The sequence below is a fragment of the Salvelinus namaycush genome, chromosome 21, assembly GCF_016432855.1.
Source record: "Salvelinus namaycush isolate Seneca chromosome 21, SaNama_1.0, whole genome shotgun sequence".
NCBI classification, from domain to species: domain Eukaryota; kingdom Metazoa; phylum Chordata; class Actinopteri; order Salmoniformes; family Salmonidae; genus Salvelinus; species Salvelinus namaycush.
In genome coordinates, this window is record NC_052327.1 from 20945334 (window position 1) to 20964395 (window position 19062).

A 19062-nucleotide genomic window follows, 5' to 3' on the forward strand; every position below is an offset into this window, starting at 1 on the left:
TTGTTAAAATCCCCAGCTACAATAAATGCAGCCTCAGGATATGTGGTTTCCAGTTTACATAGAGTCAAATTAAGTTCTTTCAAGGCTGTCGATGTGTCTGCTTGGGGAGGAATATACACGACTGTGATTATGATCGAAGAGAATTCTCTTGGTAGATAATGCGGTCGGCATTATCTACCATTATCTACTAGGAATTCTAGGTCAGGTGAACAAAAGGACTTGAGTTCCTGTATGTTGTTATGATCACACCACGTCTCATTAATCATAAGGCATACACCCCCGCCCTTCTTCTTACCGAAGAGATGCTTGTTTCTGTCGGCGCGATGTTTGAAGAAACCAGGTGGCTGTACCGACTCCGATAGCGTGTCTCGAGTAAGCCATGTTTCCGTGAAACAAAGAACATTACAGTCTCTGATGTCTCTCTGGAAGGCAACCCTTGCTCGGATTTTGTCTACCTTGTTGTCAAGAGACTGAACATTGGCGAGTAGTATGCCCGGGAGCGGTGCGAGATGTGTCCGTCTACGGAGCCTGACCAGAAGACCGCTCCGTCTGCCATTTCTGTGGCGCCGTTGTTTTGGATCGCCGGCTGGGATCCAATCCATTGTCCTGGGTGGTGGACCAAACAGAGGATCTGCTTCGGGAAAGTCGTATTCCAGGTCGTAATGTTGGTGAGTTGACTTTGTTCTTATATCCAATAGTTCCTCCCGACTGTATGTAATAAAACCTAAGATTTCCTGGGGTAACAATGTAAGAAATTACACATAAAACAACAATATACTGCATTGTTTCCTACGAACGCGACCATCTCTGTCGGCGCCGGAAATAATAATAATAGTTGTCCACATATTCTAAGTCAGAACCGTCCAGAGTGGTGATGCTGGTGTGTGCAGCGATTGGTTGAAGAGCATGCATTTAGTTTTACTTGCATTTAAGAGCAGTTGGAGACCACGGAAGGATAGTTGTATGGCATTGAGGCTCGTCTGGAGGTTAGTTAACACAGTTTCCAAAGAAGGGCCAGATGTATACAGAATGGTGTCGTCTGCGTAGAGGTGGATCAGAGAATCACCAGCAGCAGGAGCGACATCATTGATGTATACAGAGAAAAGAATTGGCTGAGAATTGAACCCTGCGGCATCCCCCATAGAGACTGCCAGAGGTTCGGACAACAGGCCCTCCGATTTGACACACTGAACTCTGTCTGAGAAGTAGTTGGTGAACCAGGCAAGGCAATCATTTGACAATCCAAGGCTGTTGAGTTTGCTGATAAGAATGTGGTGATTGACAGAGTCGAAAGCCTTGGCCAGGTCGCATAAGTCGCATAGCGGAGAGAGGCCCAAAACATTGTAGCAGGATATCAAGTGTAGTCCATTTGTCTTCACTGGAGCCAGAGCAGGTGATTTCAGTCTGTAAAAACTGGCCAGCGACACTACACTCTGTTTTTCTTAGATCCAGCATTGATTTCACCTTCTTCACATCTAGAAAGTCTTGGCTCTCTGGGTCAAGGGCACACTGGGCCTCCACCAGTTGGCTGTTGTGTTCCCTGAATCATACCTGACATTACACCATCCAACTGTAAGCAAGCTTATAGCCTACTGCTCAAAGAGAGGGCAAAGAGGGCCAAAGAGTGGTCGGCTATCAGCTAGAATCAGCTAGTTAGCTAGCTAGTTAGCTATTCTGTTGAAACAATCTTACTAGGTTTACCCGTGATTGGAGTTTGTTCTGCTGCTGACGTCTGCCTCTTAGGGTTACTAACAGTCTAATTGAAGCCTTCCATGTTCCTGACCGTGAGATGACACATGCAACTCAAAAGGTAGCCACTACTACACTACCGTTCCCGCGCCGGCAGTGTCTGCCTGCATGATGAGTGAAAGGGATTGGGAGGGGGATTTTCCCAAGATTCGAACATTTGAAATTAGCTTTCATTTCAATAACAAGAGAAAATAGACTAGAAGTTAAATAAAAAATTGTTCATAAAAAGACACCACAAATCTGAAACGGCACTTATCTCATAGGAGGGCAAAAGGGCAGGTGCTCATGCACCCTTATACCTCTTTCTGTGCACGAGCCTGGGCCTGGTAGTGAGAGGTATTTTCATCAATAGATTTGAGCATATTTCCGCTAAATGCCATTTTAATTTTCAATACAGCAGATTATCATTTTACATGTTGTGGAGCATTTTAAACATTTCTGGAACAGCTGCCACTCAGTTAATTGTCCAAACTGGACTGATGTAACATATCAGATTTGTGTGATTCGCCACAGAAAACTATTGTGTGTTATCAGCCGATTTATATGGAGAACTTGTGACACTGGTGTCTAAAAAGGGATTTGAAAAGTAATTATGGATGTTGCTGTTTGTTAATCTCTCTAACAGTTTAACTGAACTTATTTGGCATTCAACATAATGAAGGAATGCACATGCATTTAAAGCACAATATTACTGCTGTAGAGTAATTAGAGATAAAGAATACTGCAGACACGTTGATACACACGATTTAAGTACAATTAGAATAAAATTGTTCAAATAAAAAAATTGTGCTGTACAAAATGAATTGTCACATACAAAGTAACTTTTTTAAAATTTGGCTCCCCAGGTAAACAATGTTCGGCAACCTACATGTCCAACTGCCTGCTTACTCGGAAACACCCCTGTCATGTTGTTTAACCTCTCTATTTCCATAATCAAATGTTACGGGTATTGACAGTGGTGGGTTAATAAAAAACGGCAATGACAAAACTGAACTAACTCTGTGCCATATTGAGTTTACCTTTCTATTGGCAGCTAATAAGTCATTTAGAATGAATTAAGTTGATGGGTGAGTGGCGCAGCACAAATCAATAAGCTCTCATAATCACCATGCATGACTTGAGTGTGTCTGATTTAATAGGAGATCAGTGAGTAATTACTCTCACACCAACAGCAGAAAATACATTTTCGACAGTTTGGGAAGAGAAGAGACGAGCTGTGACACACTTCCTACTCCCCTGCTGTCAGAGCATTATTACTGATGATGATATGGGTGGTGCTTCTCTAGTCTTAAACAGATTGTGTTAATCAAATTAAATCAAATTTGATTTGTCACATGTGATGAATACAACAGCCCTTAACCAACAATACAGGTAAAGAAATAGAGATAAGAAAATATTTACTAAATAAACTAAAGTAATTTTTAAAATAAAAAGTAACACAATAAAATAACAATACCGAGGCTACATACAGGGGGTACCGGTACCGAGTCAATGTGTGGGGTTACAGGTTAGTCGAGGTAATTTGTACATGTAGGTAGGGGTAAAGTGACTATGCAAAGAAAAAAACAGCGAGTAGCAGCAGTGTAAAAACAAAGGGGGGGGGGGTCAATGTATGTAGTTACACTAGTACTGTATGTTTACCCATTACAGTAAATGGTGATATACTGAACTATTTGGCTGAGTTAAGTTAGAGTTGATTATAATGATTTTGTTTTGGTCTTATTTGAAAATCAGAACATTGCTTATTCTGAATATGTTGACATGAAAGAAAAACTTACAGACACCGTGAAAAATACATTTTCAAATCAATATTCAACTCCAACAGCCAGTTGTACTCACTTTTTCCCCCATTGAATGTAATTCCTGATTGCGATGTAGTGCATTATGTGCTCCCTGACCCACTGCTCTGTGAAGAGCCTTACACTGAAAATGAAATGACTGGCTTGTTTGGTTTCCATCCTGACCCGCAGGCTTTTGATTAAAATACATCAGAAACAACATATTTTCTTTCCACAGACCATGGTAAGTTTAAATCCTTTTTCTAATAGAGAAACGAGGTTGTTAACAGCCTAGACTGCTAACTTTTGTTATCAGGGAAATAGAGAGAAACAGAAGGAAAATGGTAATAACCTTGGATTAGTTATTCTTGAGGTCAGTGGGAGGCAATGTTGGGATGAGATGTCTGTTTCTCTCTCAGCCCATTGTGTGTACAGTAATGAAAGTTGTACTATCTCTCCAGATCACTGTGCTTGATTGCAATGCGGCTGGCTGAATGGATGACATGAATAATCCGATTAAGATTGCATTTGCACATAATTATAAAACCGATGAAAGGATTTTCACTGTGTGTCCATTGTCTGCTTGGTCTCATGTGTGTTCCCCTTGTGCTGAGAGATTGTGTGCAAATCATGTTTTACCAACGTATACTGCTCACAGACATACTACCATTTTGAACCTTTTCTTATGCCATTGGAGTAGGTATCTGTTGATCTAATGGTATGAAACAGAACATGATAGCATGACATAGGTAGAGCAATCACTTTAGTATGATTAATTAATGTGTGAGTATACACTATGGTAATGGTCTCATGTAGATGGGCATACCACTTTCGACATAATGTTCATACAAGCTGCCCTCTGAGCAAACTTCTCCCCAACACAGCCAGTAGCAGAACTATTAATGATACATCTGTTGGCCTGTTATGTTTTGTTTTGTTTTGTTTCCCCACTCTCTTTTTTGTACCTTTGTGTTAATGATGATTTCACGGTCGATTGGTCACTCCTGACAACATGGCTAATAGGATTTGAATTGTAAACATTGGACTAGCTACTGTGTCACTGACTCACTGCACGAGCCAGGCAGCTTCTGGGCAACAAGAACCTGAGGGGTAGCAGGGAAGAAACAAGAAAATGTGGAAAGGCGTAACACTTTGGCTAAAGGGACTTTCAGAGGCTACAACAGCAACAGAGTTAACAAACTACTGTCACTGATCACTTGTAGGAATCAGCAGCTGCTCATGCTTAATCTATAGCCAAATTATTGTTGTCAATGTTTGCAATTACAGTTTTCTTTTGAATTTGCACTGCACAAAAGGCAGGGAGGGTATGCTCATCTACATGCTGTGTCTTTCACATGACTTGAGTATACCATAAACCAGTATATAGTCGTAGCGCTGAATTTGAAGCCGCCATATTGCTGAATGGGGCTGAATGGTACCAACAAATCGCTAAGGATCACGGTGAAAGTGGCCACAACTAGCAAAGGATCATGGTCGATGTAGTCGTTTTCATCATGCCTGAGAGAGTTTAATGGAGCCTCCTCGTAGCCTGCTGGCCGGTGATTGGTCTGTGTCAGCACGTGGTCCTGTGTTATGACAAATATATTAGCAAGAATGGATCACTATTTAATTAAATATCTCGATTTGTAGCAAACTTTAAAATAATTCACAGTGGGGATCGAACTTGATCATAAGGCAGACCAGGACTTTTGGCACCGCTACTATAGGTTGCCAGGTAGTAGCCGACCAGCAGAGCTTGTGACTTCACGCTCCAGACCAGACACTGGGAGCCTGGTGTATACAAAATACTTTCTTTTGTTGATGCAATGTAGTCAGAACCAAAGTGTTTTTTATGGGATAATCTGGAAAATTGTGGGGCAACAGCTTCAAGGGTTAGCTTTGTTTCTTAATTGTTTGTTTTTGTTGTGACTAGGAGCAAGGTTGGGAGCAAGTCCTTATTCTCTACACAGCTGCTGGCTGGATGACTCCTTTTTACTCTACAAAATGTCCCCATTTCTTGTATGAAAGAGGTTTTGGGTTTTAGAGTAAGCGTTTGTTAAGGGAAAGGTGGGGTTTCAGGTGGGGTTTGGCAGGGCTTGCTGTTAGCAGTGAGCTCTAACATCCTCCTTCATCATTGCTCTTAAGGAATAATCTTAACACAATAGTAAGGGTGATCTCGCCATTCTGCCCCTTAATTCACATCTAATCAACTCGCAAGATAAACAGATGAGATGAAGAAACAAAGAAAGGGATGAAGATAGAAATAAGAAAGAAGTAATGAAAAATCAGCGAGGAAACATCCATGCAAAAGTATATCTTATCAGTTTTGAAAAGGGGATGACTGCCGCTGGAGGGGATGACTGCCGTTTTATCGACTCTTAACCAACCATGCTATTTTGTTCGTTTTTTCGCGTTGTTCGTAACTTGTTTTGTACATAATGTTGCTTCTACCGTATGACCGAAAAGAGATTCTGGACATCAGAACCTGAGATTTCACGGGAAAAGATCAGGGTGCCTTGTGAGGATCAGGCGATGAGTGGCTAATCTGCCTTTGCCTTCTGTCCTGCTAGCTAACGTTCAATCGCTGGAAAATAAATGGTACGAACTGAAAGCATGTACTGTATATCCTACCAACGGGACATAAAAACTGTAATATCTTACACTATCGTTCAAAAGTTCGGGGTCACTTAGAAATGTCCTTGTTTTTGAAAAAAAAAAAAAAAATCCATTAAAATAACATAAAATCGATCAGAAATACAGTGTAGACATTGCAGTGGGTGGTCTGGTGCAGACAGTCGAGCAGGGCCAGGCGGCTGGGGATGATCTCATGGTCCGGGTCCTTGTTGTGCCAGTCCTCATACAGCTTCAACAGGGCAGACACGTAACCCTTGGCCGCAGCGGCCCTGACATTGGCCTCTGAAAGAAAGATATGACAATGGTTTAACAGTCTGATGGCCTGGAGATAGAAGCAGTTTTTTAGTCTCTCGGTCCCAGCGTTGATGCACCTGTACTGACCTCGCCTTCTGGATGGTAGCGGGTTGAACAGGCTGTGGCTCGACCTACCTTTCCTTAGAGATCACTGCTGTGGCCAAGGGTTACGTCTCTGCCCTGCTATATAACTACTGCTTTGTGGACATTGAAATAGTCATCACCACTAGGTACTCTACCCAGGGCCGGATGAATGTGGGAGCTTACCGGGGCTGAAGCCCCTGGGCCCAGAGCAGTGGGGTGCCCAAGAGAAAGCAAAAAAAAATATATATATATACACTACAGTTCAAAAGTTTGGGGTCACTTAGAAATGTCCTTGTTTTTCAAAGAAAAGCAATTTTTTTGGTCCATTAAAATAACATCAAATTGATCAGAAATACAGTGTAGACATTGTTCATGTTGTAAATGACTATTGTAGCTGGAAATATCTACATAGGCGTACAGAGGCCCATTATCAGCAACCTTAACTCACTCCTGTGTTCCAATGGCACGTTGTGTTAGGTAATCCAAGTTGATAATTTTAAAAGGTTCATTGATCATTAGAAAACCCTTTTGCAATTATGTTAGCACAGCTGGAAACTGTGGTCCTGATTAAAGAAGCAATAAAACTGGCCTTCTTTAGACTGGTTGAGTATCTGGAGCATCAGCATTTATGGGTTCGATTACAGGCTCAAAACGTCCAGAAACAAAGAACTTTCTTCTGAAACTCGTCAGTTTATTCTTGTTCTGAGAAATGAAGGCTATTCCATGTGAGAAATTGCCAAGAAACTGAAGATCTCGTACAACGCTGTGTACTACTCACTTCACAGAACAGCACAAACTGTCTCTAACCAGAATAGAAAGAGGAGTGGGAGGCCCCGGTGCACAACTGAGCAAGAGGACAAGTACATAAGAATGTCTGGTTTGAGAAACAGACGCCTCACAAGTCCTCAACTGGCAGCTTCATTAAAAAGTACCCGCAAAACACCAGTCTCAACATCAACAGTGAAGAGGCAACAGCGGGATGCTGGCCATCTAGGCAGAGTTGCAACGAAATAGACATATCTCAGACTGGCCAATAAACAAAAAAGATTTAGATGTGCAAAAGAACACAAACACTGGACAGAGGAAGATTGGAAAAAAGTGTTATGGACAGACAAATCTAAGTTTGAGATGTTCGGATCACAAAGAAGAACATTCGTGAGATGCAGAAAAATTAAAAGATGCTGGAGGAGTGCTTGACGCCATCTGTCAAGCATAGTTGAGGCAATGGGATGGTCTGGGGGTGCTTTGGTGGTGGTAAAGTGGGAGATTTGTACAGGGTAAAGGGGATCTTGTTGAAGGAAGGCTATCACTCCATTTTGCAATGCCATGCCATACCCTGTGGACGGCGCTTAATTGGAGCCAATTTCCTCCTACAACAGGACAATGACCCAAAGCACAACTCCAAACTATGCAAGAAGTATTTAGGGAAGAAGCAGTCAGCTGGTGTTCTGTCTATAATGGAGTGGCCAGCGCTGTCACCGGATCTCAATCGTATTGAGCTGTTGTGGGAGCAGCTTGACCGTATGGTACGTGAGAAGTGCCCATCAAGCCAATCCAACTTGTGGGAGGTGCTTCAGGAAGCATGGGGTGAAATCTCTTCAGATTACCTCAACAAATTTGACAACTAGAATGCCAAAGGTCTGCAAGGCTGTAATTGCTGCAAACGGAGGTTTCTTTGACGAAAGCAACATTTGAAGGACAAAATTATTATTTCAATTAAAAATCATTATTTACAACCTTGTCAACGTCTTGAATATATTTCCTATTCATTTTGCAACTTGTTTAATGTATGTTTTCATGAAAAACAAGGACATTTCTAAGTGACCCCAAACTTTTGAACGTTACTATATGTTTCACTGAGTCGTGGCTGAACGACGACATTAAGAACATACAGCTGGCAGGATAGAACAGCAGCCTCTGGTAAGAAACGGGGCGGGGGCCTCTGCATATATGTAAACAACAGCTGGTGCACGATATCTAAGGAAGTCTTGAGGTTTTGCTCGCCTGAGGTAGAGTATCTCATAAAAAGCTGTAGACCACACTATTTACCTAAAAAGAATTTATCTGCATTTTTCGTTGTTGTTCACATACCACCACAGACCGATGCTGGCACTAAAACCGCACTCAATGAGCTGTATACAGGGAAACGCACATCCAGAGGCGGCGCTCCTAGTGGCCGGGGACTTTAATGCAGGGAAACTTAAATCCGTTTTACCTCATTTATATCAGCATGTTAAATGTGCAACAAGAGGGAAAACAATTCTACACCCCTCTACTCCACACACAGATACACGTACATGGCTCTCCCTCGCCCTCCATTTGGCAAATCTGACCATAATTCCATCCTCCTGATTCCTGCTTACTATCAACAATTTAAGCAGGAGGCACCAGTGACTCGGTCTATAAAAAAGTGGCCAGATGAAGCAGATGCTAAGCTACAGGACTGTTTTGTTAGCACAGACTGGAATATGTTCCATGATTCTTCCGATGGCATTGAGGAGTACACCACATCAGTCACTGGTTTATCAATAAGTGCATCGATGACGTCATCCCCACAGTGACTGTACGTACTTACCCCAACCAGAAGTCATGTATTACAGTCATCATTCGCACTGAGCTAAAGGGTAGAGCTGCCGCTTTCAAGGAGCGGGACTCTAACCCGGAAGCTTATAAGAAATCCCGCTATGCCCTCCAACGAATCATCAAACAGGCAAAGCGTCAATACAGGACTAAGATCGAATTGTATTACACCGACTTGTATTACACAACGCTCGTCGGATGTGGCAGGGCTTGCAAACTATTACAGACTACAAAGGGAAGCACAGCCGAGAGCTGCCCAGTGACACGAGCCTACCAGACGAGCTAAATAACTTCTCTGCTCGCTTCGAGGCAAGTAACACTAACACATGCATGAGAGCATCAGCTGTTCCGGACGACTGTGTGATCATGCTCTCCGCAGCCGATGCGAGTAAAACCTTAATACGGGTCAACATTCACAAGGCCGCACGGATTACCAGGAAGTCTACTCTGAGCATGCGCTGACCAACTGGCAAGTGTCTTCACTGACATTTTCAACCTCTCCCTGTCTGAGTCTGTAACGCCAACATGTTTCAAGCAGACCACCATAGTCTATGTGCCCAAGAACACTAAGATAACCTAACACCAAGACAGTCATGAAGAGGGCATGACAAAACCTATTCCCCCTCAGGAGACTGAAAAGATTTGGCATGGGTTCTCAGATCCTCAAAAGGTTTTACAGCTGCACCATTGAGAGCATCCTGACTGGTTGCATCACTGTCTGGTTTGGCAACTGCTCAGCCTCCGACCGCAAGGCACTACAGAGGGTAGTGCGTACGGCCCAGTACATCACCGTGGCCAAGCTTCCTGCCATCCAGGACCTCTATACCAGGCCGTGTCAGAGGAAGGCCCTAAAAATTGTCAGACTCCAGCCACCCTAGTCATAGACTGTTCTCTCTGCTACCGCACGGCAAGCGGTACCGGAGTGCCAAGTCTAGGTCCAAGAGGCTTCTAAACAGCTTCTACCCCCAAGCCATAAGACTCCTGAACAGCTAATGCACACTATTTGCATTGCCCCCCCCCCCTCCATCTACGCTGCTGCTACTCTCTGTTATTATCTACGCATAGTCACTTTAATAACTCTACCTACATGTACATATTACCTCAATTACCTCGACCCCGGTGTCTCCGCACATTGACTATGTACCGGTACCCCCTGTACATAGTCCGGCTATTGTTATTTTCTTCTGCTGTTTAATTATTCTTATCTCTTACTTTTTGGGGGGGTATTTTAGGAAAACTGCATTGTTGATTAAGTGAGCATTTCACTGTAAGGTCTACACCTGTTGTATTCGGCGCATGTGACAAATACAATTTGATTTGATTTGACTTTGGGAGAGGTTACTTGCGACACAGCAGGCATTTGCATAGAAAGTTATAGCCCTTTGGATATAATCATCTGGTCCTGTAGACTTTGTAGCATAATGCAAGGCTTTTGGAGGAGCCACTGATTGTTTAATGATCTTTCAAAGCCCCTGACATCTTGGCAGCTGATAATAAAATACCAATCTGAAAATACTGTGCTAAGGTGTAAAATTAATAATCAATGAATAATAATTTATTGAACTTCTATAGCACTTTACATAACAAAAAAAAATAATCTCAAAGTGCTTGAAAAAAGCAAACAATCAAGAATCAAATAAAACAGCTACAGTATATGATAAGAGTCGATCTGTACTACGATTTTCAGCCAGAGTTGAACGTTTTGAGGGTTTCAAGCCTCCAACAGATGGAGTAACAGTCAATAGGGAACCACATGGCTTGAGCAAACCTCCTGACCGATGAAATCGCCAATGCTAGCTCGCCATGCATTATAGTCCTCCTAATTGTAGTAGAACCCCCCGCCCAAAATAGGTTGGTGTATTAGAATCAAAATACACTAGATAGCTAGCTTGATAGCATCGCTAGCTAGCTATCGTGAGAAAGCTGATTTGCCATTAATTCACGGGAATTAAACAAATAGATGCAATCCAGACCAGATCTATACACACAAGGCTATCTACAAGATATACAGGAGGTCTCTGCCAAGGCGACCTCATGGCGCCATGGCAACCACGGAACTTCAAAATTGTAGTGTTACTTTTCAAAGCGGCAGGTTTTAAAAGCATAGGTCCCCTGCCACTCTTGATGCCCTCCTGGAAAAGAGAAATTACCCCCCCCCCAAAAAAAAAATATCATCCTGCTTTCTGTTAGGAGAAGCAGACAGCCCCTCTCATCACAGTACCATATGTTATCTTCTATTTAATTCTCATTCAGAGCAGAAATAGACAAGCACTCAGACAGACAAACACACACACACTCACATGCACGCACATAAAGAGGTGAGTGTGTGGAGAAGATGTAAATCAGTGTGCCTGTCACATCCTCGTCCCCAGTGGATCCCAGTGTGTTCTAATCTGATTAGTGTAGAAGGGCTTTATGTTTGCTGTCAATCAAGGGTTGGGCTATCTGAAGGTCACAGCATCCTTCACACATCTGAACTGCTGGTGGAGTCAATTGGCACCTTTTCAACCGGCACAGAAATGACAATTTGCCTACACACACACTTTTGCCAACACAATTTGCCTATGCATTAGCGATTACCATGGGCTTCTGCATGCATTAATGTGGGCATTTCAAAATGGGAATAACTTGACAGGTAGTGTTGTTTACATTCACAGCAGTAGCAGGTTGTTCCATTCAAGATAAGGGAGGATATTCATTTTTTTCAATTTTATGAGCATGGCCTTTTCTATTACAGCATATTGGATGACTGTCATTCATATTCCATTCACCCAGTTCAATGTAACATTGATAGGTTTAGGCTACCCATCATGGGGTTGCTACAACCTAGCCTATGAATGAAAGTTTATAATATAGGTGCACAGGTCGAGAGACATATTGGAGTAATGAAGGTGACTCTTGCCTGCATCTAGCTGATCTGAGGTGTAGCAACATCTGTAGCAGTCACATCTGTAGTCGTGAAATGCTTTGAAAGGCTGGTCATGACCATATCAACACCAACATCCCAGACATCCTCCAATTTGCATACTTCCTCAATAGATCCACAGGTGACGCTATTGCACTTCCCACTGCACTCTCCCACCTGGACAAAAGGAACAACTATGTGAGAGTGCTGTTCATTGAGTACAGCATAGCTTTCAACACCATAGTGCCCTCCAAGCTCATCCTAAACTCAGGACTAAACACCTCCCTCTGCAACTGTCCCCTCCTGTACTCCCTGTTTACCCACGACCGCGTGGCCGCACACAACTCCAACACCATCATTAATACATTTGCTGATGACACGACGGTGGTAGGCCTGATCACCGACGACGAGGCTGACAGCCTATCGGGAGGAAGTCACACTGTCAGGACAAAAATCTCTCCCACAACGTCAGCAAGACAAAGGAGCTGGTTGTGGATTACAGGAAAAGAATGGCCAAGCACGCCCCCATCCACATCGACAGGGTTATAGTGGAGCGGGTCGAGAGCTTCAAGTTCATCGGTTTCCACATTACTAAGGAATTAACATGGTCCAAACACACCAACTTAGTTGTGAATGAGATACGACAACGCCTCTTCCCCCCTCAGGAGGCTGAAAAGGTTTGGCATGGGCCTTCATATCCTCAAAAGGTTCTACAGCTGTACCATTGAGAGCATATTGACTTGCTGCATCACCGCTTGGTATGGCAACTACTTGGCATCTGACTGCAAGGTGCTACAGAGGGTGGTGTGGGTGGCCCAGTACATCACTGGGGCGGGGCTCCCTGCCATCCAGACCTCTATACCAGTAGGTGTCAGAGGAAGGCCCTGAAAATTGTCATAGACCCAACCCCCCAAGCCATAGACAGTTCACTCTGCTACCGCACAACAAGCGGTACCGGAGTGGAAAGTCTGGGACTAAAAGGCTCCTGAACAGCTTCTACCCCCAAGCCATAAGACTGCTGAACAGTTAATCAAATGGCTACACGGACTATTTGCATTTACCTTTTTTTTGCACTAACTCTCTACGGTACTCCTTGTATATAGCCTCATTATTGGTATTTATTGTGATACTATTTTCTATATTTATTTGCAAATGTTCTTACTTTTTAACTCTGCATTGTTGGGAAAGAGCTCATAAGTAAGCTTTTCATGGTAAAGTCTACACCTGTTGTATTTGGCGCATGTGACGAATACAATTTGATTCGATCAAATAAAATACAATTTTGTTTGGTTTAATTTGATTAATCATTCGTTTCTATTGGACAAATTCAGGTAGGTTCCTCCCTGTTTCGTTCTGTTTGCTTCCGTTTAAGAAACATTTTGCAACAGAATCCGCAAAATGAATACACCCCTGAACACCCAAACACAGAGTTCACTGTTAGCTTCTGCTTAAGAAACGTTTTGCAACAGAATTAGCCAAATCAATACACCCCTGATCACCGGAACACACAGTTTACTTTCAGCAGCCACATACTGAATCATCCCTTCGCTCATTGTGAAATTCTATGTGCTCTCCTCCTCTAACCAACAGCTGTCTGTGACCAGGCGCAAAGACCTCTCCAAGCCAAACCTTCATACCATAACCGCTAACCCCTACACAGCCGACATCGTTGTCACCATATTAACATTATAGCCAACAAACTAGAACTAACACATTAGTAAACCCACAATCCAATCCATGTATGCAATCACGCAGTACAGTGTACAGCAAGCAGTTTAGCTGTTACACCGGTGATCCCCGGTGGCAATAAATGTATAAATCTGAAAGATTACCATGATTTGAAAGAGTTGTAGTGTTGGATAGCCTTAGCAAGCTAACTAACATAAATAGCATTCCTCTCTATTTGGGTCAGGTTATTGAGTAGGCTAAATTAGCTGCATTAGCTAAGTAAGTGAAAGGTAAACTAAGAAGAATAAAATACAACAAACACTGCGAACAAGGGCAACATCAGGGAATATATTTATCGATATGTTTCCAGATATCTGACACTAATATGGAGTTGGTCCCCCCTTTACTGCTATATCCACAGCAATGCTCCAACATCTGGTGGAAAGCCTTCCCAGAAGAGTGGAGGCTGTTATAATAGCAAAGGGGGACCAACTCCATATTAATGCCCATGATTTTGGAATGAGATGTTCAACGAGCAGGTGTAGTGTATCTATTATCTAAGCCTTTATACTTAGGCATATTTTCAGAAATGTATCATATCTGTAGTCATCACCTGATCATATATATAATTTTAATAGATCTCCTTACATGATATGTAATATTAATCCTTGTATTTCTGATAAAAATGGGCTGAATCCAAATCATGAAATGTCCAGCTCCCAAATGATTTTACCTGTTGAGATCGCAAGGCTGGGTGCTCAATTTTGTACACCTGTCAGCAACACTTGTGGCTGAAAAAGCCACTAATTTTATTAAGTGGTGTCCATACACTTTTGTATATATAGTGTAGCTACTCTACCTGCTTCATTCATGATGAGAAAACCAACTGGAATAAGCTAGCTAGCCAAGCTATAAGTTAGTTAGCTTATATTAACCAGGAATACAAAATACGCCTAGATGTTTTTAAAGGTCTCCTTGGGAGTAAAAAAATGTATCCTGAAGGGAAGGCGATTTCATTATTTATTAGCTAGCTAGGCTACCAATTAGCCCACCCCCCCTATCAAGGCTAGCTAGTTAGCTAATTAACTAGCCCTACTGGATTTAGCTAACATTCTTCAATCTAATTACTAAAATGAATTAAACATCTCAAATTAGTTACTCACTTTAGAGGTAAATTCTTTGAGATCATTTCTGAACAGTTTCTCACTTCTTTGTTTCTCCAGTTGTCAATTTGAGCACACACCGTTTGCACACTCATTTGTGGTGCCCAAATTCAAAACAGAAAATGTGTGATTCTTATTGCAATTCTATTAGTTACAGTGCTTTTAGCTTTTGGTTTGCGTGCAACTTTATCCAGAGGGAATACTGAAAGTATAGCTAGTGTCTGAAAGAATGATATGGATTTAATATTTGTCAAATTATTTAGCTAGCCTCAAAACTCAAAAAAGCAACAGAAATTGTCCTTATTTAGAATATCAAAATGTATATCAAGATCCTGATATGGACCTTAGTCAAGAGCATATGCATTGTATGTGATGAGAAGATTTACTAAACTCAGCAAAAAAAGACACTGTCAACTGCGTTTATTTTCAGCAAACTTAACATGTGTAAATATTTGTATGAACATAACAAGATTCAACAACTGAGACATAAACTGAAGAAGTTCCACAGACATGTGACTAACAGCAATGGAATAATGTGTCACTGAACAAAGGAGGGGGTCAAAATCAAAAGCAACAGTCAGTATCTGGTGTGGCCACCAGCTGCATTAAGTACTGCAGTGTGCCTCCTCCTCATGGACTGCACCAGATTTGCCTGTTCTTGCTATGAGATGTTACCCCACTCTTCCACCAAGGCACATGCAAGTTCCCGGACATTTCTGGGGGGAATGGCCCTAGCCCTCACCCTCTGATCCAACAGGTCCCAGACGTACTCAATGGGATTGAGATCCGGGCTCTTCGCTGGCCATGGCAGAACACTGACATTCTTGTCTTGCAGGAAATCACACACAGAACGAGCAGTATGGCTGGTGGCATTGTCGTGCTGGAGGGTCATGTCAGGATGAGCCTGCCGAATGGGTACCACATGAGGGAGGAGGATGTCTTCCCTGTAACGCACAGCATTGAGATTGCCTGCAATGACAACAAGCTCAGTCTGATGATGCTGTGACATACCGCCCCAGACCATGACGAACCCTCCACCTCCAAATTGATCCCGCTCCAGAGTACAGGCCTCGGTGTAACGCTCATTCCTTCGACGATAAACTCGATTCCGACCATCACCCCCGGTGAGACAAAACTGCGACTCGTCAGTGAAGAGCACTTTTTGCCAGTCCTGTCTGGTCCAGCGACGGTGGGTTTGTGCCCATAGGCGACGTTGTTGCCGATGATGTCTGGTGAGGACCTGCCTCACAATAGGCCTACAAGCCCTCAGTCCAGCCTCTGTCAGCCTATTGTGGACAGTCTGAGCACTGATGGAGGGATTGTGCGTTCCTGGTGTAACTCGGGCAGTTGTTGTTGCCATCCTATACCTGTCCCGCAGGTGTGATGTTCGGATGTACCGATCCTGTGCAGGTGTTGTTACACGTGGTCTGCCACTACAAGGATGATCAGCTGTCCGTCCTGTCTCCCTGTAGCGCTGTCTTAGGCGTCTCACAGTACGGACATTGCAATTTATTGCCCTGGCCACATCTGCAGTCCTCATGCCTCCTTGCAGCATGCCTAAGGCACGTTCATGCAGATGAGCAAGAACCCTGGGCATCTTTCTTTTGGCATTTTCCAGAGTCAGTAGAAATGCCTCTTTAGTGTCCTACGTTTTCATAACTGTGACCTTAATTACCTACCGTCTGTAAGCTGTTAGTGTCTTAACGATTGTTCCACAGGTGCATGTCAATTAATTATTTCTGGTTCATTGAACAAGCATGAGAAACGGTGTTAAACCCAATGAAGATCTGTGAAGTTATTTGGATTTTTACGAATTATCTTTGAAAGACAGGGTCCTGAAAAAGGGACGTTTCTTTTTTTGCTGAGTTTATGTAGGCCTACTGTCAGTACTTGTAATCTTATAAAGAAAATAAGATGTCCACATAGGCCTATCTCAGGATATCTAAGGAGTCTATATCCAGCTATACCATGTGTGATACCTGGAGGGAATTGAGGAGTTATTTGTGCATGAAAGAAAAATATGGATTTCATGTTTGTCAAATTATTGATAATGTGCTGAAAACTCAGAAATCCATCAGAAATCGTCCTTATTTTCAGCATATCAAAAAGCATATCAAGATCCGGATATGGACCTGAGCCAAGAGAAGCATATCTGGAAACAATGTCGCTTCATATCTTGAATGTGCTGAGAAAACACAGATATGCGACCTATACAGTCAGTATTTGTCAACATGATGAGAGAAAATAGGATGTCATATATCTCAGGATATTGAATGAGTCATAATCCAGACATAGGAAATGTCCATGTGTGATATTCGAAGTAATCCCAATATCACATACTGTATGTCCACAAGACGCAACTGGATTCAGAATTTGTCACGATATGGTGCATATCCAATAAACTCTATATATTCTGGAGAATATTAAAATCTTGTCGTGGCAGGAGGACACATATTTGGCTGCCAAAACTGCACATTTTGGCTTTTCACCCAATAAATATTAGATTTTTTCTTAATCTTTTACAGTTTCAAATTCTTTCAAATTCTTCTTCTCTATCTCTCTCTCTCTCTCTCTCTCTCTGCTGCTTCTCCTTAATTTTTGGAAGAAATTAATTTGTTCCAAACTCTTCTCTATCTTTGAGCCAACTACTCACCACACTTTATGCACTGCAGTGCTACCTAGCTGTAGCTTATGCTTTCAGTACTAGATTAATTCTCTGATCATTTGATTGGATGGACAAGATGTTAGTTCATACTGCAAGAGCTCCGATAGGTTGGAGGATGTCGTACGGATAATTACTGTGATAATTACTTTGTAAGTCTATGGAAAGGGGTGAGAACCACGAACCTCCTAAGTCAATGTACCCAGAGGAGGACGGCTACATCATGGTGCTGCCCTGGAGGGTGCTGTTGAGGCTACTCTAGACTGTCATTGCAAAAAAATTGTTTTAATCAGTTATTTGGCGATATGTGAATATAGTATAGTTTTATCTATGTTTCACGATTTTATTTTTCTGAAAATCACTGAGTAGGATGGTCCTCCCCTTCCTCCTCCACTGACGCACAGACACCAATCCAGCAGCATGACCTCAGCTTGCATTGCAACTAGCATAATCTCAAACAGCATTACACTAATGTGGTTTTTGGACACAACGTTTCTGATATTGAGGAAGTAGTGGCGTTTTTCCCGACACTACATATTGTGTTGTCTAATCAGACATCTCAATGATAACATATCCAATCCAAACCCAGCATTTACTACGGTGTATGCTCGCTTTGCAGTACTCAGACCCTGCTTCTGTCTGTAATAACCCCTCTAAGGATATGAATGAGTTACAGCCTGAGTCTGTGACTCATGCCAAGGATGTCAATGAGTTTAGGCTCACTGGAAATTACTGGGGAACTATGACTGTGCTGTGAAGCAAGGTGGTAGAACTGACATGTCACAGTGTGTAAGAGGAGATGGAAATGTATGGAAGCTTTTGGTGGTGTTAATCACCAAAACGGTAGTTATTGATTTACTGTACTCCGCTCCACTCCCTTCATTAAGCCATCCATTTCCTTTGGTTAACTAACTGTCTCCCCTCCCCTCCCCTCCCCTCCCCTCTGCTCACCTTTCTTCTGCTCTCCTCTCCTCTCCTATGCTCTTCTCTCTCCAGCTGCTTCGAGGATGATGAGCCACCTTGTGTAGAGGAAATTGAGTACCTGAATGACAGCTTCCCCGAGCCCAACAGAAATGATCTGGACTCTGAGGTCAATGGCAACACATCCAGCGCTGAGGAGGAGGAAGATGATGAGGAAGAGCACCAGACAACCGGGAACAGTCGACGACGCTCAATGAAGTCCCGCCTCTATCCTCACTTGATAGGCCAAGAGACTCTGAACATCAAGAGGAGCCCATGCAATGGGATGAACATTTCAAATGGACAGTATCTGAGCTAAGGTATCACAAGGACATTCCCCCAAAGCACTTATTTCCTTTTTTTAATAATACATTTGATAATGGAAATTCTAATGTATATGGTTGCTAAGTTAGTGGCTATTTCCCTTAGGCTTTTAGAACAGTGGATATATAAACTATAGCAGTAGAATAGTGGACAATGGCTTTGTATGATTTGTATATGCCTTCGTATGAGATGCATGTGAAGGATAGTCCGGCATGACGTGGGCTTGTTGAGGCCATATTCTCCACAGAGAGCCTAAAGTAA

At 42.6% G+C, this 19062-nt stretch overlaps 1 protein-coding gene across 1 annotated transcript in view; it reads left to right on the forward strand.

Annotated features, from left to right (window-relative positions):
• The window catches only part of LOC120065819 (cytosolic carboxypeptidase 4), a 131845-nt gene extending 113049 nt beyond the window's left edge, over positions 1 to 18796 (forward strand). Inside the window, exon 25 of the mRNA XM_039016870.1 lies at positions 18514 to 18796. Coding sequence (XP_038872798.1) covers positions 18514 to 18796 — 283 coding nt within the window. The remainder of the gene's footprint in view (positions 1 to 18513) is intronic.
• Positions 18797 to 19062: the final 266 nt, after the last annotated feature.